Source organism: Physella acuta, unplaced genomic scaffold (assembly GCF_028476545.2).
Source record: "Physella acuta isolate Inbredline_101_S28 unplaced genomic scaffold, ASM2847654v3 ptg001173l, whole genome shotgun sequence".
NCBI classification, from domain to species: domain Eukaryota; kingdom Metazoa; phylum Mollusca; class Gastropoda; family Physidae; genus Physella; species Physella acuta.
Genome location: NW_026732690.1, coordinates 50,815 through 73,466, shown reverse-complemented (window position 1 = coordinate 73,466; position 22,652 = coordinate 50,815). Strand labels below are relative to the sequence as shown.

Here is a 22,652-nt window from a genome sequence, read left to right as displayed (position 1 = left end):
CTTGTACCCCTAAAGTCGGTCTAGAGTCACTAGAGACTCGCAACTAAGACAAAACAAAATACACAGGTGCGCTACACACCTGCTCCTCGTACAGCTCAAAGCAGGTGTCCAACGCCTCGTGCATCTGTAGCACCACCTGCGGGTACTTGTCGTCAAAGTCCTTCATGATCAGCTCACGCTCCAGCAGGGGGCCCATCATCTCGATCAACTGAAACACATGTCAGACCTCAGTACTCAGTATATCAGTTCCCTAGCATGAAACACATGTCAGACATCAATACTCAGTTTAATAGCCAAAAACCCACTGCCCTGTGTTCATTCTTCTATTAGGAACATTCCCTTAATGTTTACCGTTCTTGCACCTGTTTTTTTTTTAATCTGTTCCCCCCCCCCCCTTTTTTTTTTTTTAAAAAATGTTAAAGTATGATTCACACAAGAAAATAAATTCGTGTTTTTATTCTTCAGAGAAACATATTCACTAATGCCATCTTCTTTGCCCAGTTAACCATTTTTTTTGTTATATTTATTTATTTTCCAAAAATGTAGGTGTTTATTTTGCTCTTAACCTACCCCCTTTCCCTAACCCAAACATTCGAGACATGTTTCTACAAGATGGATTTTCACGTGTATCGGTACCTGGCTAGTTTCCTAAACAATAGATTGTTATATGCCAGATACTTCTTTTAAACTAAAAATAAACTGTGCATGACGTATCTGTACCTTAAATATCATCTCTAAGCCCGAGCAGTCAAAGTAACCTTTGCAAACTATCGTTGCCAGCCTTCGATCGAAGTCGGCCATTATCATATTGAATGTTTCATAGTTGCGGATAAAAGCCTGAAAAAAATGGGAAATTTGTTTATTTTTAAATAACTGGCCATGGTAAAGATGTGTAGTGTGAAAACAAATATTAGTTAATCCTCATCTTCACTGAGTTAATACCTTTACTTTTTATATATTTTTTAACAAGTTTCCATTAAATTTCGATTTACAAAATAACTATTTCATTTTCGGAACCGGACAAGCATCAAATTTAGTAAATAGCCTAAATTATTTCTGTCTACAAATGTGATTTTTTAAAAAAAATTATCATAGAATATAAGCTAGAATCAGGGGCGTAGCGAGGGGGGGGGGGGCTGCAAATCAAAAACTTGAGGGGGGGGGGTGCAAATCGAAAGTTTGGGGGGGGGGGGGGTGCAAATCAAAACATGAAGGGTCGCAACGCCTCTGGGGGGGTGACACCATTATGTGCCGCACCGGGTAACACCCGACCTCGCTACGCCACTGGCTAGAATTATTGCAGTCTACAAATGTAATTTTTTAAAAAATGTTATCATAAACTATAAGCTAGATTTGGAAATATTTTGCAAGCTCCGTCTTTTTTTCGTTTGCTTAATGGTAATAGATTATAGTTTTGAGTTTACCATCATAATTAAGTTAATATAACCAAGTGTTTAAATGTGTTTTGAGATGAGATCCTGTTTATATTTTAAAAATGAGTGTTACTCTAATGTTAATATTTTTACAATACCATGTGAAGACAACTCTGGTTTAAACAGATAGTGGGTCGCTACTATAATACAACACAACGTGAAGACAACTCTGGGCCGCTACTCTATGACAACAACATGTGAAGACAACTCTGGTTTAAACAGATAATGGGCCGCTACTCTATTACAACACAACGTCAAGACAACTGTGGATAAAACCGTACCGGATCCGACGAGTCGAGTGGGTTGTACTTGCTCTCAGTGAAGAGCTTAAAGGCCTCGTCAAACTCCTGGAAGATGACGATGACATCCTCGCCCAGTGAGTTCCCCTTGATGCCACCAAACTCCACCTTCTCCAGCTTCATGAAGTTCACGTTCGTGTCCATCAGGTACTGTGTCAGGGAAATCACACATGGTTAGTTGGTCGTAGGGAAATCACACATCGTTAGTGGTTCGTGGGGAAATCACACATTGGTAGTGGTTCGTAGGGAAATCACACATTGGTAGTGTTTCGTAGGGAAATCACACATTGGTAGTGGTTCATGGGGAAATCACACATAGGAAAATAACACATTGGTAGTGGTTCATGGGGAAATCACACATAGGAAAATAACACATTGGTAGTGGTTCGTAGGGAAATCACACATAGGAAAATAACACATTGGTAGTGGTGCGTAGGGAAATCACACATTGGTAGTGGTTCGTAGGGAAATCACACATTGGTAGTGGTTCGTAGGGAAATCACACATAGTGGCTCGTAGGGAAATCACACATTGGTAGTGGTTCGTAGGGAAATCACACATTGGTAGTGGTTCGTAGGGAAATCACACATTGGTAGTGGTTCGTAGGGAAATCACACATTGGTAGTGGTTCGTAGGGAAATCACACATTGGTAGTGGTTCGTAGGGGAAATCACATATTGATAGTGGTTCGTAGGGAAATCACACATTGGTAGTGGCTCGTAGGGAAATCACACATTGGTAGTGGTTCGTAGGGAAATCACACATTGTAAGTGGCCTGGGGGAAATCACACATAGAGAAATCACGATTGGTGAAGTAAATGAATTTGACAAAAAAACGCGAAGTCATTTATGCGCAACAGTTAGCGTGAAACTAAACACTATGGATATTGTTCAAAGCTTTGCCGATGTTGCAAAACAGGCCTATACAAAAACTCTTATCGATAAGTAAAAATAATATTAGCAACCATACGCTCCCCCCCCCACCGCCCTACCATGCCGAGCCCTGAACTCACGTAGGCAATTTTGAGCCTCTCGTGGACTTTGCTGAACCGGGAGAAGACGATGTCCGGTTGGAAGTTCCAGGGCCTTACAGTCTCGCCCTCAGGGAACATGCTGGCCAACTTGTCGCGCTCGATGTCGAACGCTGTTCGGAAGGAGGACATGACGCTTTCGGCGATCTTCGTCAGAGGGATGGTCTCGACCATGTCTCCCTTGAACATTTCCTCTGGGGTCAGGTAGGCGTCAACCTGCCAAGTAGCAGTAGAATTATATACAGGTCTATAGTTAGAATATTGTAAAAAAAAAACCACTATTCGGCTAACACAATAAAGCTACCCAACGTCAGTGTCGCCACAAAAGTTACACAACATCACTACCTCACAAAAAGTTACATAACATCGCTACCAACCAAAAGTTACATAACATCACTACCTCACAAAAAGTTACATAACATCGCTACCTCACAAAAAGTTACATAACATCACTACCTCACAAAAAGTTACATAACATCGCTACCAATTAAAAGTTACACATCACCACCTCACAAAAAGCAGCACAACATCAACATCTCACTAATAAAGTTATACAACATCCCTGGCTCACCATTTCAATGATAAAGTTACACATCATCTCACCATTTCAATGATAAAGTTACACAACATCAACATCTCACCATTTCAATGATAAAGTTACACAACATCCCTGGCTCACCATTTCAATGATAAAGTTACACATCACCATCTCACCATTTCAATGATAAAGCTACACAACATCACCATCTCACCATTTCAATGATAAAGTTACACAACATCACCATCTCACCATTTCAATGATAACGTTACACAACATCACCATCTCACAATTTCAATGATAAAGTTACACATCACCATCTCACCATTTCAATGATAAAGCTACACAACATCACCATCTCACCATTTCAATGATAAAGTTACACAACATCACCATCTCACCATTTCAATGATAACGTTACACAACATCACCATCTCACCATTTCAATGATAAAGTTACACAACATCCCTGGCTCACCATTTCAATGATAAAGTTACACAACATCATCTCACCATTTCAATGATAACGTTACACAACATCACCATCTCACCATTTCAATGATAAAGTTACACAACATCACCATCTCACCATTTCAATGATAAAGTTACACAACATCATCTCACCATTTCAATGATAAAGTTACACAACATCATCTCACCATTTCAATGATAAAGTTACACAACATCATCTCACCATTTCAATGATAAAGTTACACAACATCATCTTACCATTTCAATGATAAAGTTACACAACATCTGCATCAAGACCGTGATCCTCTCCGGGGTGTTGTAGTGCTTGGAATGGACCCAGACCAGCGACACGGTGTGCATGAGGGGACCTAGTAGTGGCTCACACAGGTCAAAGTCCACCTGCTCGATGTTATCGATGGCGTTCCTCACGGCCGTCAGGTACATCAGGTTGTCGTTCGCCTCTACTAGCGCTGCAAGGGACAAGTTCATTCGCAACTGTAGCCACATCTAGCGCTGGAAGAGACACATTCATTAGCAACTGTACCACATGGGTGTAGCCTGAACTAGCGCTGGAAGGGACACATTCATTAGCAACTGTAGCCTCTACTAGCGCTGGAAGAGACACATTCATTAGCAACTGTAGCCTCTACTAGCGCTGGAAGAGACACATTCATTAGCAACTGTAGCCTCTACTAGCGCTGGAAGAGACACATTCATTAGCAACTGTAGCCTCTACTAGCGCTGGAAGGGACACATTCATTAGCAACTGTAGCCTCTACTAGCGCTGTAAGGGACACATTCATTAGCAACTGTAGCCTCTACTAGCGCTGGAAGGGACACATTCATTAGCAACTGTAGCCTCTACTAGCGCTGGAAGAGACACATTCATTAGCAACTGTAGCCTCTACTAGCGCTGGAAGAGACACATTCATTAGCAACTGTAGCCTCTACTAGCGCTGTAAGGGACACATTCATTAGCAACTGTACCACATGGATGTAGCCTCAACTAACGCTGGAAGGGACACATTCATTAGCCTCTTTAACACAGAGACATAGCATCAACTAGCGCTGGATCGGACACATTCATTAGCAACTTTATTACGGCGTCGTAGCCTCTACTAGCGCTGGAAAATTGTCATATTTATCTTGGCAATGATTGTAACCTTCAATTGTAGCAAAATATTTTGACCAAAAACAGCTTATTCATGACCTTTCAATAACCGAAGACGTCATAGCTTTAAGAAGAACAGCTTAATGATGACCTTTCTATAACCGAAGACCTACCTGCTACTACGCTGCTGTAAAGTTCTTTGAAAGACTTGTAGTAGACACTATTGCCGTCTTTGAGACAGCGTACCATCATCTTCACTGTAGGGTGTGTCAGCTACATGGAACAATATAGGGTTAGTTAGCTGCATGGAACAATATAGGGTTAGTCAGCTACATGGAACAATATAGGGTTAGTTAGCTACACTGAACAATATAGGGTTAGTTAGCTACATGGAACAATATAGAGTGTCAGCTACATGGAACAATATAGGGTTAGTTAGCTACATGGAACAATATAGGGTTAGTTAGCTACACTGAACAATATAGGGTTAGTTAGCTACATGGAACAATATAGAGTGTCAGCTACATGGAACAATATAGGGTGAGTTAGCTACATGGAACAATATAGGGTTAGTTAGCTACATGGAACAATATAGGGTTAGTTAGCTACATGGAACAATATAGGGTTAGTCAGCTACATGGAACAATATAAAATTAATCAGCTACACGGAACAATATAGGGTTAGTGAGCTACATGGAACAATATAGGGTTAGTCAGCTACACGGTACAATATAGGGTTAGTTAGCTACATGGAACAATATAGGGTGAGTCAGCTACACGGAACAATATAGGGTTAGTTAGCTACATGGAACAATATAGGGTGAGTCAGCTACACGGAACAATATAGGGTTAGTTAGCTACATGGAACAATATAGGGTGAGTCAGCTACACGGAACAATATAGGGTGAGTTAGCTACATGGAACAATATAGGGTTAGTCAGCTACATGGAACAATATAAAATTAATCAGCTACACGGAACAATATAGGGTGAGTCAGCTACACGGAACAATATAGGGTGAGTCAGCTACACGGAACAATATAGGGTGAGTCAGCTACACGGAACAATATAGGGTGAGTCAGCTACACGGAACAATATAAGGTGAGTCAGCTACACGGAACAATATAGGGTGAGTCAGCTACACGGAACAATATAGGGTGAGTTAGCTACACGGAACAATATAGGGTTAGTCAGCTACACGGAACAATATAAAAGTAATCAGCTACATGGAACAATATAAAATTAATCAGCTACACGGAACAATATAGGGTGAGTCAGCTACACGGAACAATATAGGGTGAGTTAGCTACATGGAACAATATAGGGTTAGTTAGCTACATGGAACAATATAGGGTTAGTTAGCTACATGGAACAATATAGGGTTAGTCAGCTACATGGAACAATATAAAATTAATCAGCTACACGGAACAATATAGGGTTAGTGAGCTACACGGAACAATATAGGGTGAGTCAGCTACACGGAACAATATAGGGTGAGTCAGCTACACGGAACAATATAGGGTGAGTCAGCTACACGGAACAATATAGGGTGAGTCACCTACACGGAACAATATAGGGTGAGTCAGCTACACGGAACAATATAAAAGTAATCAGCTACATGGAACAATATAAAATTAATCAGCTACACGGAACAATATAGGGTGAGTCAGCTACACGGAACAATATAGGGTGAGTCAGCTACACGGAACAATATAGGGTGAGTCACCTACACGGAACAATATAGGGTGAGTCAGCTACACGGAACAATATAGGGTGAGTCACCTACACGGAACAATATAGGGTGAGTCACCTACACGGAACAATATAGGGTGAGTCAGCTACACGGAACAATATAGGGTGAGTCAGCTACACGGAACAATATAGGGTGAGTCAGCTACATGGAACAATATAGGGTTAGTCAGCTACACGGAACAATATAGGGTGAGTCAGCTACACGGAACAATATAGGGTGAGTTAGCTACACGGAACAATATAAGGTGAGTTAGCTACACGGAACAATATAGGGTGAGTCAGCTACACGGAACAATATAGGGTGAGTCAGCTACACGGAACAATATAGGGTGAGTCAGCTACACGGAACAATATAGGGTGAGTCACCTACACGGAACAATATAGGGTGAGTCAGCTACACGGAACAATTTAGGGTGAGTCAGCTACACGGAACAATATAGGGTTAGCTACATAGAGTAGTAGAGGGTTAAAAACAGAACAATAAATTGTTATTCTTTAAAATGTTCTTCATATCAATTGTCATGCCATCAATGCACCAGTTCTTATTGCAAACGATAGTGTATGACGGCCGTTTCGAAGACTCTCCGATGACTTTATTTAGCCAAACTTATAAGCCAGTCAATAATTCTAAGCTGCCGAAGTAAAAACCTGTTGTTTATCTAGGACACAGATCGTGGGCACATGCTTTCCAGACAACTCTGAAAGCCCGACCCTCGTCTTTCTTGTGTCATCCATGTCACGTGTTTGTCTTGTGTCATCCATGTCACGTGTTGGTCTTGTGTCATCCATGTCACGTGTTTGTCTTGTGTCATCCATGTCACGTGTTGGTCTTGTGTCATCCATGTCACGTGTTGGTCTTGTGTCATCCATGTCACGTGTTGGTCTTGTGTCATCCATGTCACGTGTTTGTCTCGTGTCATCAATGTCACGTGTTTGTCTTGTGTCATCCATGTCACGTGTTGGTCTTGTGTCATCCATGTCACGTGTTGGTCTAATGTCATCAATGTCATGTGTTGGTCTCGTGTCATCCATGTCACGTGTTTGTCTAATGTCATCCATGTCACGTGTTGGTCTTGTGTCATCCATGTCACGTGTTGGTCTTGTGTCATCCATGTCACGTGTTTGTCTCGTGTCATCCATGTCACGTGTTGGTCTTGTGTCATCCATGTCACGTGTTTGTCTAATGTCATCCATGTCACGTGTTGGTCTTGTGTCATCCATGTCACGTGTTGATCTTGTGTCATCCATGTCACGTGTTGGTCTCGTGTCATCCATGTCACGTGTTGATCTTGTGTCATCCATGTCACGTGTTTGTCTAATGTCATCAATGTCACGTGTTTGTCTAATGTCATCCATGTCACGTGTTTGTCTCGTGTCATCCATGTCACGTGTTGGTCTTGTGTCATCCATGTCACGTGTTTGTCTTGTGTCATCCATGTCACGTGTTGGTCTCGTGTCATCCATGTCACGTGTTTGTCTAATGTCATCAATGTCACGTGTTTGTCTAATGTCATCAATGTCACGTGTTTGTCTCGTGTCATCCATGTCACGTGTTGATCTCGTGTCATCCATGTCACGTGTTGGTCTTGTGTCATCCATGTCACGTGTTTGTCTAATGTCATCCATGTCACGTGTTTGTCTCGTGTCATCCATGTCACGTGTTGGTCTTGTGTCATCCATGTCACGTGTTTGTCTTGTGTCATCCATGTCACGTGTTGGTCTCGTGTCATCCATGTCACGTGTTGGTCTTGTGTCATCCATGTCACGTGTTTGTCTAATGTCATCAATGTCACGTGTTGGTCTCGTGTCATCAATGTCACGTGTTTGTCTTGTGTCATCCATGTCACGTGTTGGTCTCGTGTCATCCATGTCACGTGTTTGTCTAATGTCATCCATGTCACGTGTTGGTCTTGTGTCATCCATGTCACGTGTTGGTCTTGTGTCATCAATGTCACGTGTTGGTCTTGTGTCATCCATGTCACGTGTTGGTCTTGTGTCATCCATGTCACGTGTTTGTCTAATGTCATCCATGTCACGTGTTGGTCTTGTGTCATCCATGTCACGTGTTGGTCTTGTGTCATCCATGTCACGTGTTGGTCTTGTGTCATCCATGTCACGTGTTGGTCTTGTGTCATCCATGTCACGTGTTTGTCTAATGTCATCCATGTCACGTGTTTGTCTCGTGTCATCCATGTCACGTGTTGGTCTTGTGTCATCCATGTCACGTGTTGGTCTTGTGTCATCCATGTCACGTGTTGGTCTTGTGTCATCCATGTCACGTGTTTGTCTAATGTCATCCATGTCACGTGTTGGTCTTGTGTCATCCATGTCACGTGTTTGTCTCGTGTCATCCATGTCACGTGTTTGTCTAATGTCATCCATGTCACGTGTTGGTCTTGTGTCATCCATGTCACGTGTTGATCTTGTGTCATCCATGTCACGTGTTGATCTTGTGTCATCCATGTCACGTGTTGATCTTGTGTCATCCATGTCACGTGTTGGTCTTGTGTCATCCATGTCATGTGTTTGTCTTGTGTCATCCATGTCACGTGTTGATCTTGTGTCATCCATGTCACGTGTTGGTCTTGTGTCATCCATGTCACGTGTTGGTCTTGTGTCATCCATGTCACGTGTTTGTCTAATGTCATCCATGTCACGTGTTGGTCTTGTGTCATCCATGTCACGTGTTTGTCTCGTGTCATCCATGTCACGTGTTTGTCTAATGTCATCCATGTCACGTGTTGGTCTTGTGTCATCCATGTCACGTGTTGATCTTGTGTCATCCATGTCACGTGTTGGTCTTGTGTCATCCATGTCATGTGTTTGTCTTGTGTCATCCATGTCACGTGTTGATCTTGTGTCATCCATGTCACGTGTTGATCTTGTGTCATCCATGTCACGTGTTGGTCTTGTGTCATCCATGTCATGTGTTTGTCTTGTGTCATCCATGTCACGTGTTGATCTTGTGTCATCCATGTCACGTGTTGGTCTTGTGTCATCCATGTCATGTGTTTGTCTCGTGTCATCCATGTCACGTGTTGGTCTTGTGTCATCCATGTCACGTGTTTGTCTAATGTCATCAATGTCACGTGTTGGTCTCGTGTCATCAATGTCACGTGTTTGTCTTGTGTCATTCATGTCACGTGTTGGTCTCGTGTCATCCATGTCACGTGTTTGTCTAATGTCATCCATGTCACGTGTTTGTCTCGTGTCATCCATGTCACGTGTTGGTCTTGTGTCATCCATGTCACGTGTTGGTCTTGTGTCATCCATGTCACGTGTTTGTCTTGTGTCATCCATGTCACGTGTTGATCTTGTGTCATCCATGTCACGTGTTGGTCTTGTGTCATCCATGTCACGTGTTGGTCTTGTGTCATCCATGTAACGTGTTTGTCTAATGTCATCCATGTCACGTGTTGGTCTTGTGTCATCCATGTCACGTGTTGGTCTTGTGTCATCCATGTCACGTGTTGGTCTTGTGTCATCCATGTCACGTGTTTGTCTAATGTCATCCATGTCACGTGTTGGTCTTGTGTCATCCATGTCACGTGTTTGTCTCGTGTCATCCATGTCACGTGTTTGTCTAATGTCATCCATGTCACGTGTTGGTCTTGTGTCATCCATGTCACGTGTTGATCTTGTGTCATCCATGTCACGTGTTGGTCTTGTGTCATCCATGTCATGTGTTTGTCTTGTGTCATCCATGTCACGTGTTGATCTTGTGTCATCCATGTCACGTGTTGATCTTGTGTCATCCATGTCACGTGTTGGTCTTGTGTCATCCATGTCATGTGTTTGTCTTGTGTCATCCATGTCACGTGTTGATCTTGTGTCATCCATGTCATGTGTTTGTCTCGTGTCATCCATGTCATGTGTTTGTCTTGTGTCATCAATGTCACTCCTCCATGTTTTTCTAGTCTAGACCAAACACTTTTAAAATAGCTCATAAATTGGGAGCCTAATCAGCTGTTAATGTTCACCCTCGTCCATACCCTCCACTTGATACTCTAGGTATTTGCTCAGGAAAGTAGAATGATTCAGTATTAACCAAGTCAAATGACTGAGGTGTTTACTTAACCAAGTCAAATGACTACGGTATTTACTCATACGTCAAATGATTGAAGTATTAGCTCAGCCAAGTCATATGACTGAAGTATTTGCTCGGTCAAATCAAATGAATGAAGTATTTGTTCAACCATGTCAAATGACTAAAGTATTTGCTCAGCCAAGTCAAACGCTCTCACCTGCTTGTACACCTGGTCGAAGTCCTTAGCCCTGAGCTTCCAGAACTGGATCTCCACATTGGGGGTGGGGTTCTTGCCCTCGAGGATGGGGTCGGCGTTTCGCACCTTCAGCACTTCCTGGATCTCATTACTCCACATGACTATGGTCGACTCGATGGTGTGCAAGATGCGTCGGTTGATTCTGAGTAGGGTGGCAAGTTGACAATACAAGACAGACGAAATGACAAGTTGACAATACAAGACAGACGTAACGACAAGTTGTTACACGACAGATTAAATGACAAGTTGGCAATACAAGACAGACGAAATGACAAGTTGACAACACAAGACAGACGAAATGACAAGTTGACAATACAAGACAGACGAAATGACAAGGTGACAATACAAGACAGACGAAATGACAAGTTGACAACACAAGACAGACGAAATGACAAGTTGACAATACCAGACAGACGAAATGACAAGGTGACAATACAAGACAGACGTAATGACAAGTTGACAATACAAGACAGACGTAATGACAAGTTGACAACACAACACAGACGTAATTACAAGTTGACAATACAAGACAGACGTAATGACAAGTTGACAATACAAGACAGACGTAATGACAAGTTGACAATACAAGACAGACGTAATGACAAGTTAACAATACAAGACAGACGAAATGACAAGTTGACAATACAAGACAGACGTAATGACAAGTTGACAATACAAGACAGACGTAATGACAAGTTGACAATACAAGATAGACGTAATGACAAGTTGACAACACAATACAGACGTAATGACAAGTTGACAATACAAGACAGACGTAATGACAAGTTGACAATACAAGACAGACGTAATGACAAGTTGACAATACAAGACAGACGTAATGACAAGTTTACAATACAAGACAGACGAAATGACAAGTTGGCAATACAAGACAGACGTAATGACAAGTTGACAATACAAGACAGACGTAATGACAAGTTGACAATACAAGACAGACGAAATGACAAGTTGACAATACTAGACAGACGTAATGACAAGTGGACAATACAAGACAGACGAAATGACAAATTGACAATACAAGACAGATGAAATGACAAGTTGGCAATACAGAAGGACGGAATAACAAGTGGGCAATACAAACGTAATGACAAGTGGGCAATACAAGACAAACGCAATGACAAGTGGGCAATACAAGACAGACGTAATGACAAGTGGGCAATACAAGACAAACGAAAGGACAAATTGTTACACGACAGACGAAACGACAAGTTGACAACACAAGACAGACAAGTCGAAAAGTAGACAATTTAAGATTCGGCTATAATTTTCAACAACAACTCAATTATTTTTTTTCTGGTACTCTGAACAAATCTGACCACTGATGTTGGGAGTTGTATGGCGACATTTTATTTTTAAAACATCTTCGTTACATTCTCGCGCAAAAACCAAATTCCTTATAATAAAAACCATATTTACAAAACTGTCATATCTGAATAAAGTAGTCTCAATTCTATGTTTACACTACTTTCACCCCCCCCCCCCCCCACACACACACACGCACACACACGCTACATTGACCGTTGCCTTACTTTGGATTTTCCGGATCCGGGTATTCGAAATTATCCAGCTCATTGGGCACACGTAGCAGCGTCTGTCCCTTGGCTCTGCTGGAGGTGATCTCAACAATCGTCTTCAGGGTCTGGGTGTGTTGTCTGACGTCATCTGTCACCACGGTCGGCCATTTCACGTTGTTGGCAGGGTTAGCTGTGGTGCGATCCACTACCTGTTGGAAGCAATATGAAAAAGTGGACGGAAACATGCGGAAAAGAAAACCACGAAACGGAAAACTGCGCCACGGTAAATTGCACACGAAAATGTGCGAGAGGGATTTTTTTTTTTAAATCGAGCATTTTTATTCTTAGGCAAAAATCGATCATTGATCATTATAATATTACATTTTTCCATGGAATATTACAAATTAAAGTGTATTAGTATAATTAGGTTGGATTTGAGCGTTTTTCTGTTAGTTTTTTCTGCTTAGTTTTCCGTTTGCGCATTTTTCTGGTAACTGTATAAAACAGTGTGGTAGAGTGGAAACTATTAGTGTGAGACACCTTAACATGGCTGTTCTCCTAACACGGCTGTTCTCTAACCACAGCCGCACTCCCACAGTTACACGTAAGTCCTAAAATGTTGACTTTACTCTAGACACGGCATACGTTCCTACCTTGTTGATGAAGATGGAGAATTGGTCAAACTCTAGACACGGCTCACGTCCCTACCTTGTTGATGAAGATGGAGAATTGGTCTTTACTCTAGACACGGCATACGTCCCTACCTTGTTGATGAAGATGGAGAATTGGTCCAACTCTAGACACGGCTCACGTCCCTACCTTGTTGATGAAGATGGAGAATTGGTCCAACTCTAGACACGGCTCACGTCCCTACCTTGTTGATGAAGATGGAGAATTGGTCCAACTCTAGACACGGCTCACGTCCCTACCTTGTTGATGAAGATGGAGAATTGGTCCAACTCTAGACACGGCTCACGTCCCTACCTTGTTGATGAAGATGGAGAATTGGTCCAACTCTAGACATGGCTCACGTCCCTACCTTGTTGATGAAGATGGAGAATTGGTCTTTACTCTAGACACGGCATACGTCCCTACCTTGTTGATGAAGATGGAGAATTGGTCCAACTCTAGACACGGCTCACGTCCCTACCTTGTTGATGAAGATGGAGAATTGGTCCAACTCTAGACACGGCATACGTCCCTACCTTATTGATGAAGATGGAGAATTGGTCCAACTCTAGACACGGCTCACGTCCCTACCTTGTTGATGAAGATGGAGAATTGGTCCAACTCTCCAGGAAACATATCCCCGTAGACCATCTCATCCCGAAAGTTGTCTTTACTAATCTTGGCGTTGGCACTTTTCTTAAGGAAATATCTGTAACATCATTTAGCAAAGATCTAACATAAGCGTATTATATATATATATATATATATATATATATGTAACTAGGGTAGGCCTAGCTACTAGTTACAAATCTGATGCAACTGATAACGAACGATAAGCCGAGACGCAGTATTACAGTCTGATGCAACTGATAGCAGGTGGCTTATTAGATCGGAATGATAACAATCTCAAAGCCAACGCGTGCTATTTTGGGAAACGGTACGAGGGGATTCAGACGGCCTGTCAACTTTGATTGATAGGACGCAGATGTTTTATTAAACGGACTGTACGTTAGAACTGCGCAACTAGTAGTCGGAGACATCGAGTACAAGTATCGATTACGGAGGAATACAAGTACGAATACGAGTACGAATACAAGGGATAAATAGGAGGGGACGGCTGAACTCGCTGCTCTTCCCTTTTCGATCGCCCGCTCTCTTCATCGCTCGCTTTAGATCAGTCAGTCTGTGTGACATATCAAGTTGGTTATATTGTGTTAAGAAGGACAATAGACATGTGGATTCAGTTATATGAAGCCTAGTGAGGACTGTTAGGGGTCAGTTGATTCAGACTATTATTGTGAAGCATTCCTGTTGATTCATTGTGTTATATTGAAGCATTTCTTGATTCATGTAATAAAAGGATCAATAGCGAACCTGCATCTTCGAGTATTTCTACTGTAGTCGATGTTGTGTAGCATGAGTGGTTAAACTCGTTACATTTGGCACTACAGGCAAATAGTCTCGTAACATGTGGCGTTGCGAGCAGGGTAACTGTTCGCTCGTTACAATTGGCGTCGTCGGCAGGATGAATTCAACTAGACTTGCCGCTTTAGGCACCCATAGTCAACCTTGTGCATAACTGTGTTTAGTGTGTGTGTGAATTCGGACATTCAGGAACTGTGAAAATTGAGGAACGAGAAAAATTTTTCATACACACACGGTAAGAAAGAACTCTTTTTTTTGTTACTTACGGAATAAAATGTCTACTCTGGACGAGAAGCAGACCCATATAGTGGTCCTACCCAGAGAGTCCCACATTAACAAATTTTACGGGGACGGTGATCCAACTTTAACCAACAGGTTCAGTGAAGAGGTCAAAGCGGCCTGGGCCTCGAGAGGCATGTCACCAGAGGAAAGATTAAGACTGCTGATGGGCAGTATAGGAGAGACGGTTAGGGCAGAGGTCAAATGCCACGATAAAACCATCCAATCAGATCCGGATAAGGTGCTGGATCTGATTATGGAGACCTTTGGGGAGAGACGGTCGGGATCGCAACTGCTGGCAGGGTTCGTAGGCTTAAGGCAGAGAATGGCAGAGAGTGTGATGGAGTACTCACACCGGATGAACAGGGCCTTTGATTCGGTAAAGGTCAAAACACCTGACATTGATGGGCGCCTACTGAGGGACCATTTCATCGAGGGGCTAGCAACCCCGATCCTAAGAAGAGAGTTGAAAGAGGAGGTCCACAAAGACCCGCAGTTGACCTTCCTACAGGTCAGGAACTCAGCGATCCGCAGGTCCGAGGATGAGGACCAATCGAACTGTTCGGTGGACAAAGTCTCTGTGCCTGAACAGAGACAATCCCCACCCACAGGGGCCGACACGATGGAGACCATGATGGCTCAACTGTTGGCCCACCTAGATAAGGTTGACCAACGTTTGGAGAGGTTAGAAAGCAGGTCAACAGCTGAGAATCAGGAAAAGAACGGGACAAAACAGGGACGGGTTGGACGGCCGCGTCCTGCCAAGCCATCACTCCAATGGACGGCCGACGGTCGACCAATTTGCTGGTCCTGTTCACAACCCGGACACATGGCACGGTACTGTCCGGTGAAACGATCGCCCTCTGTAAGGCAGGTCAAGGCTACAGAGCGGCGAGGTAATGACTTAGTAAACAAAATGACAAAGAAACACAGTAAGGAGAAAAAGAAAGGTAAAACACAACTAATGAAAAAAATGAACTGTGAAATGAACTGGGATGTTGAAAAGTTTCAAGTGAACAATTTGTTGGTAGAGAAAAATGATGATAAGAAGGAAATTGGTAGACTTAAGAATGAGATCTCAATGTTAACCAGGAAACTGGATAGGGAAAGGTCATGCAAATTAAAAGCACAGGAGAAATGTTCATCTTTAGAGTGTCTGTTATCGGAAGAAGTAAATAAAAATAGTAGACAACAGAACAGTGTTGGCAAACTAGAAGAAATGAAAGAGTCTCAAACAAGACTTGAAGAGAAATTATCCGATATTGAAAAAGAACTTCAAATTACAGCAAGGCTGGGATCCATCGAACAGCGATGGGCAGCAGAATTGGCACTCGTTGACCTAGAGAGAAAACATCGCCCGGGGCGGTCCAATGGCAATGCGGACGCCTTATCAAGGAATCCTTACGAGAGACCGGGTGATGAGGAAGAAACGCTGACAGGAATATGTGAGGTCAGAGCGTCAACAGATATCTCTCATGGGGTACAAGTGATGCAAAACGGGCAGACCGGGGTGGAGCACATATCCACAGAGCCCGGACATATGGACAGTAGTGATTTTAATTGCCTTAATCACAAAAAGATAAGAGATGCCCAGAGAACGGATAGTGGCTTACAACCGCTATTGAAATACGTCCAGGAACAAAAATTCCCAGGAAGAAGGGAAAGAGAACAATTTGGTCGAGAAACAAAGAAAATACTGAGTCAGTGGGACCGTCTCAGTATAGAGGATGGTGTTCTCATGCGGAGAATTCATGACCAAATTGATGGGGAAATACACCAGGTGGTGGTGCCTGGACAGTTACGAGAAGAAGTGCTAAGGTTGGCACATGACAGGGCAGGACACCAGGGTCAGGACAGGACGCACAAAATTTTACGACGGAGGTGTTACTGGCCCAATATGGAAATGGAGGTCAAACGCCATTGTGAGGCTTGTGTGAGGTGTCAGCATGCGAAAATGCCAGTTGTCAAAATGAGACAGCCATCAGGACACCTACTAGCGACAAAACCACTAGAGATTGTGGCTATGGACTTTACGTCGTTGGAGCAATCATCGGATGGGACGGAACATGTGTTGGTAATGACTGATGTTTTCACCAAATGGACTGTGGCGGTGCCCACACGAGATCAGACTGCCAAAACAGTGGCAAAGGTCTTAATAGAACATTGGTTCATCAAATATGGCATACCAAGACAATTACACTCTGACCAAGGAAGGGCCTTCGAGTCAGAAGTAATTAACCAACTGTGCAGCCACTACGGGATCAACAAATCTAGAACAACCACATTTAATCCGAAAGGAAACGGACAGTGCGAGCGGTTCAACCGCAGCATGCATGATTTGCTGCGTACTCTAGAACCTGAACAGAAAAAACGTTGGCCTGATTTTCTCCCAGAGTTGGTATATCTATACAACTGCACACCCCATGCCACAACCGGCTTTTCGCCATACATGTTGCTGTTCGGACGGGAGGCTCGACTCCCCCTTGACTTGTTCCTAGGAAAAAAGGAGAGTATGACTGGCTCATACACTGCACTGGAATATGTGAATGAACATATGAGACGAATTAGAGAAATGTACAGGGTAGTACAGGAAAGACTAGAACATGAAGCACGGCGAAGGGAACCGCCGGTACAGACAAAGGACCCGCCACTCAAACTGAACGACAGGGTATTACTGCGTAGCCACCCATTAGGCAGAAACAAAATCCACGATCTCTGGGGACAGGAGATATGGCAAGTCGTGGAGATGCCTAAAGTAGCAGGTGGCCCCTTTAAGATAAGACCCATCGATCACGCCAAACCGGATCGGTGGGCGAATATTGCTCAATTAAAGAAATATTGTCATAGTCAAGAAGAGCAGTTACACACAAGGAAACCCAAGACAATTAGGGAACCGGAAACTATAACGGAAATTCACATACCCATCCCGGAACCATGTCACCATCAACAGAACAACAGCGACACACAAGGGGAGGATACCGGCAACAAGGAGGATCCCGGTCCCTCCAAAAGCAGAGAGACAGTAGACCATCAGATAAGTGGTCCGCGGAGAAGTTTGAGAAACAGAAAGAATACGAAATTTTTTGTCAGCAACCATCAATTCTTTCATGGTCGCGCTGGTATGAGAACAGACGGTTCAAAAAGCTATAAAAGTGAACTGGTGAAGGCACCAAACGAAAAGGGTGGATGTGAATTCTAGAACTGTTTTGTGTCTCAGGAAGATGATGTAGACACAGTTGATATGTGAAATAGGTATAACTGTCAATCGTATACGAATGGGACGACGTGGACAGTGAGTGGAACAATAAAAATTTTTTACGATTGTGCGATTGACTTTGGAGGAGTGCACCTGCCAGGCGTTGTTTGTGGTGGAAAACACACAAAAAAAGGCAGGGGTGGATGTAACTAGGGTAGGCCTAGCTACTAGTTACAAATCTGATGCAACTGATAACGAACGATAAGCCGAGACGCAGTATTACAGTCTGATGCAACTGATAGCAGGTGGCTTATTAGATCGGAATGATAACAATCTCAAAGCCAACGCGTGCTATTTTGGGAAACGGTACGAGGGGATTCAGACGGCCTGTCAACTTTGATTGATAGGACGCAGATGTTTTATTAAACGGACTGTACGTTAGAACTGCGCAACTAGTAGTCGGAGACATCGAGTACAAGTATCGATTACGGAGGAATACAAGTACGAATACGAGTACGAATACAAGGGATAAATAGGAGGGGACGGCTGAACTCGCTGCTCTTCCCTTTTCGATCGCCCGCTCTCTTCATCGCTCGCTTTAGATCAGTCAGTCTGTGTGACATATCAAGTTGGTTATATTGTGTTAAGAAGGACAATAGACATGTGGATTCAGTTATATGAAGCCTAGTGAGGACTGTTAGGGGTCAGTTGATTCAGACTATTATTGTGAAGCATTCCTGTTGATTCATTGTGTTATATTGAAGCATTTCTTGATTCATGTAATAAAAGGATCAATAGCGAACCTGCATCTTCGAGTATTTCTACTGTAGTCGATGTTGTGTAGCATGAGTGGTTAAACTCGTTACATTTGGCACTACAGGCAAATAGTCTCGTAACATGTGGCGTTGCGAGCAGGGTAACTGTTCGCTCGTTACATATATATATATATATATATATATATATATATATATATATATATATATATATATATATATATATATATATATATATATATATATATATATATATATATATATATATATATATATATATATATATATATATATATATATATATATATATATATATATATATATATATATATATATATATATATTGCATGTATAGGCCTATAGGGGATACTCTCTGTAAGAAAAACTTCCTCCAGATGTTAGTCACCCGAGTGCAACAGTCAACTTACGTGAACGTAGTTTGGGGGTCTGTCGGCCAGTTAAAACTGAAATCGATGGCCCCCGGCGTACAGACGAACACGACCACAGACTTCTCAGTGTTGTTGAAGAAATCCAACAAGGCATTCTGGAATTCACACGTTTCTGGTGTCATGGTTTTTTTTTGTTTCTGCTCTTCTCTTTCTTATTTATTAATGCGTAGTTAAATAATTTAGGGCGGTTGAAATATAGTGACCTCTAAATGTTATGGGAGTGTGAAGTCAGCTATGTGCTATGCCACCTTTCCTTTATTCCGATCAGGGTCAGGTACCCATTTTAGCTGAGCACAAAATGTGAGGTCTAGGGTAAGCACCAGAGTCAGGTACCCATTTGAGCTGAGCACGGAAAGTGAGGTCTGGGATTAACACCAGAGTCAGGTACCCATTTGAGCTGAGCACGGGAAGTGGGGTCTAGATTGAGCAACACACCAAAATTTGAGATGGAACAAGAAAATGTTACAGTAGCCAACAAAAACGTGGTGGGGGGGGGGGGGGGGGGATTTTGTAGGTCAAATACTCACGTGATTATCAAGATTGTTATAGAATTTGACCCAGCGGTCGGGCTTCTGTCGGTAACGACGCAGCAGATAGTCTGCCATGATCTCGACCCGCGGGTCGTCGATGTTTAAACCGGAAGCGAGGGATGAGGGTGTCAGCTGCTGAGCCTGGGATGGTGCTTGTTCAGTCATATTTCGGCATCAGTGTGGGGCGCTGCCTGGAAGAAACTCAATACAAACAAGAGAATCACCTGTTGTCCTTGCTTTATATTAACGATGTCATCGATTATTTTTTATGGAGAGTTAGCGAGGCAGGGGGGGGGGGGGGGGGAGAACCGGCTTCTGATGTTGAGGCTGTTCGAATATGTCTGCTCTCCTCTTGAAAAAGGCAACCCCTCTCCCCCCCCCCCCCCCCGGAGCTCGTAACACCCCCCCCCCCTTGAACAAAAATATAATTCATACACAAAATATATACTTTTATTTTTTGTCAACATGAATTAGGGTTATGGTTAGGGATAGATATAGGAATAAGTTTCGGGATTTGGATAGATAAAGGATTATAGATAGGGTTAGGGATGATCATAGGTCTACCTGCTATTGGAATACGGTTATGGATGGCGTTAGGTTTATGGTTGGTTTTTGGCTCAGGTTTGTATATGCTCCCTACGACGTATTCTATTACAAGCTCGTATGAAATACAATTTGTTTTGTAGTCTTTCAGTCCACTTCAGCACCAGCAAGGCTTTTAATAAAACACGGGTGTTTTCTCTTCCCCTATGTTATTTTCCAGATGTGGTAATTACTACAGGAAGGGAGGGGGGTGGTAAGAAAAGAAAGGGGGGAGGGGGGTAATTCATCTATTCATCGTTGGGATGACGTGGGGTAATTGACCTAGTATTTTAGGCCACACGAACCAGACCCGAAAAATTTCAACTCAAAGTCTTGAGTTTAGTTTTGGCTCACCCATAGTAATTTTCTCTTTCCTGAAGGCACGAATTCACCCAACATGAGGGCAATACAATTTGGTATCGAGCTTAGAATGTATCGTTTTTTTTTTGTTTTTTTTGCTGAGGTTAGAAATGTTTTACGGGTGGCTTTATTCACTATTTGCAATTGTTAAATTCCCCGACAGGGCAATACACTACGGTACTGGGCTGGTTTTTTTTTTTTTTTTTTGCCTTGCAAGAAAAATTAACGCCAAGCTCCTGGGAGGAGGGCCTCAGGAGGGGGGTGCACTTATGAGACCAGGCTAAGAGAATGTGACGTAGTAGGGTGGGGTTTTTTTTTTTTTTTTATAAACGACAGATATTTTTGCTGGCGTCTCTTCTCAAGTCTACCACCCCCCCCCCCCCCCCACTCCCCACCCCCAACGAAAAATAAAAATATTTTAGATAGAAAATATATACTTATTCGCCTCACCCCCGGAAATTTAAGTGCACCCCGCCCTGAAGTTTCAAAGCAGGCCAACTTAACACGCACACCTGACACTATTGTCAATGAGTATTGTAGGTCTATTATGTAGAAATTATAAAACTAAACAAACGTATAAACGCATATACATTTATAAATAAAGCAAAGCACTAATTAGTTACCTGTTTTGTTTACACGAGTAAGCCTGCGCAAAAAAAATAGGATAAGGAAGATTTTTCCAAAACTTTTTAAACGGCAAAAACCCTAACACAAGGAATCTTCATCATAAGAAACGTAACTTCAGAATCTATATCTGTAAAAAAAATGTGAATGATATTATCTCCCTTCTTTACTATTTATCTTTTTCTATTAACATGCTGAGTAAAAATAAAATAGTAATACTTTTATAATTATCGAATATAATTTTTTTTAAATAAAAAAATACGCATTCTCATTGGAACTTGGCGTATGTTTCAGTTTTGATTTGGTGGATAAAGTAAAAAATTGATTGCAAGATTACATCCTGCTTGACAAGATGGACATCCGAAAGAAAGAGTCAAGCTATGTAAATCTAGACGATCTAGATCTAAAACCTTGCAAACAAATTGTCCCATTTAAAAGTACTCAAAATCTTATCTTAAAAAAACAAAAAAACCGTACAAAAGCTAAATTAGTACACAAGTTTAAGTAAGATCGATGCCATAAACTTCAAAAAAAAAAAATAGCTGATTCATATTTAAGAAACCCTAATCTAACGTCTTTATATTAAATAGTTAACTTGATGAGTTATGATAACACAAAACTAATAAACCTCTAAACATATACCTCTCATTCGAAATTTGTTTTGTTTATCAACAAAAGCTTCCTGTGACGTCACATAAACGTCACATGGCTTCAATTATCATTAATTTTGTATTTGTCTGGCTATTCCCGATTGATGTGAAATTCTTAGATCACTTGTACACATAATAAAAAGATTTCCCCTAAACTTTCTCGAATATTCTTATATAACATTAATAACACTACGTGGGATGGCAACTCGGAAAATAGACATGATTTTTAATTACTTAAACTTTTAAAAATAGAATAGAATCTCGTAGAAAAAAGAATTGCGCACCAAGCGAACGCCAAAACAAAATGTGCATAATAGTGCGGAATATTATTAGTACTTTATAAAATTTACATGCGTTTTTTGAGAAATCGGAAATAGCGTAAATTACTACTTCCGGTCAACGGAAATTACTCAAAATTTGATAGAAGGTAGAGGATTAGATCTTTTATTTACATGTGAAATTTCATTTATCTAACTGAAATAGTACTCAAGTTATAGGCTTTTGTAAATTCAAAAGTTGAAACGGATCTACGATTTCGATAAAATACTTATATATGAAATATCATCAACCTAGCTGTAACGGTACTCAAGTTATTGTGTTTACAGACACACACACACACAGAGAGAGAGAGAGAGAGACAGAGAGAGAGACAGACATACGGAAAAGA

The 22,652-nt window shown here is 42.0% G+C and overlaps 1 protein-coding gene across 1 annotated transcript in view; it reads right to left on the bottom strand.

Moving 5' to 3' along the window:
• LOC131956742 (dynein beta chain, ciliary) overlaps window positions 1-22,012 on the bottom strand; it is a 69,598-nt gene extending 47,586 nt beyond the window's left edge. The window contains exons 1-13 of the mRNA XM_059321320.1: window positions 21,978-22,012; window positions 21,335-21,465; window positions 19,767-19,960; window positions 19,219-19,334; window positions 13,709-13,826; window positions 12,464-12,657; window positions 10,878-11,058; window positions 5,056-5,155; window positions 4,030-4,241; window positions 2,746-2,979; window positions 1,715-1,882; window positions 721-837; window positions 80-208 (exon numbers count right to left, since the gene is read on the bottom strand). Of these exons, the coding sequence (XP_059177303.1) occupies window positions 80-208; window positions 721-837; window positions 1,715-1,882; window positions 2,746-2,979; window positions 4,030-4,241; window positions 5,056-5,155; window positions 10,878-11,058; window positions 12,464-12,657; window positions 13,709-13,826; window positions 19,219-19,334; window positions 19,767-19,934 (1,737 nt within the window). The 5' untranslated portion in view covers window positions 19,935-19,960; window positions 21,335-21,465; window positions 21,978-22,012. The remainder of the gene's footprint in view (window positions 1-79; window positions 209-720; window positions 838-1,714; window positions 1,883-2,745; window positions 2,980-4,029; window positions 4,242-5,055; window positions 5,156-10,877; window positions 11,059-12,463; window positions 12,658-13,708; window positions 13,827-19,218; window positions 19,335-19,766; window positions 19,961-21,334; window positions 21,466-21,977) is intronic.
• Window positions 22,013-22,652: the final 640 nt, after the last annotated feature.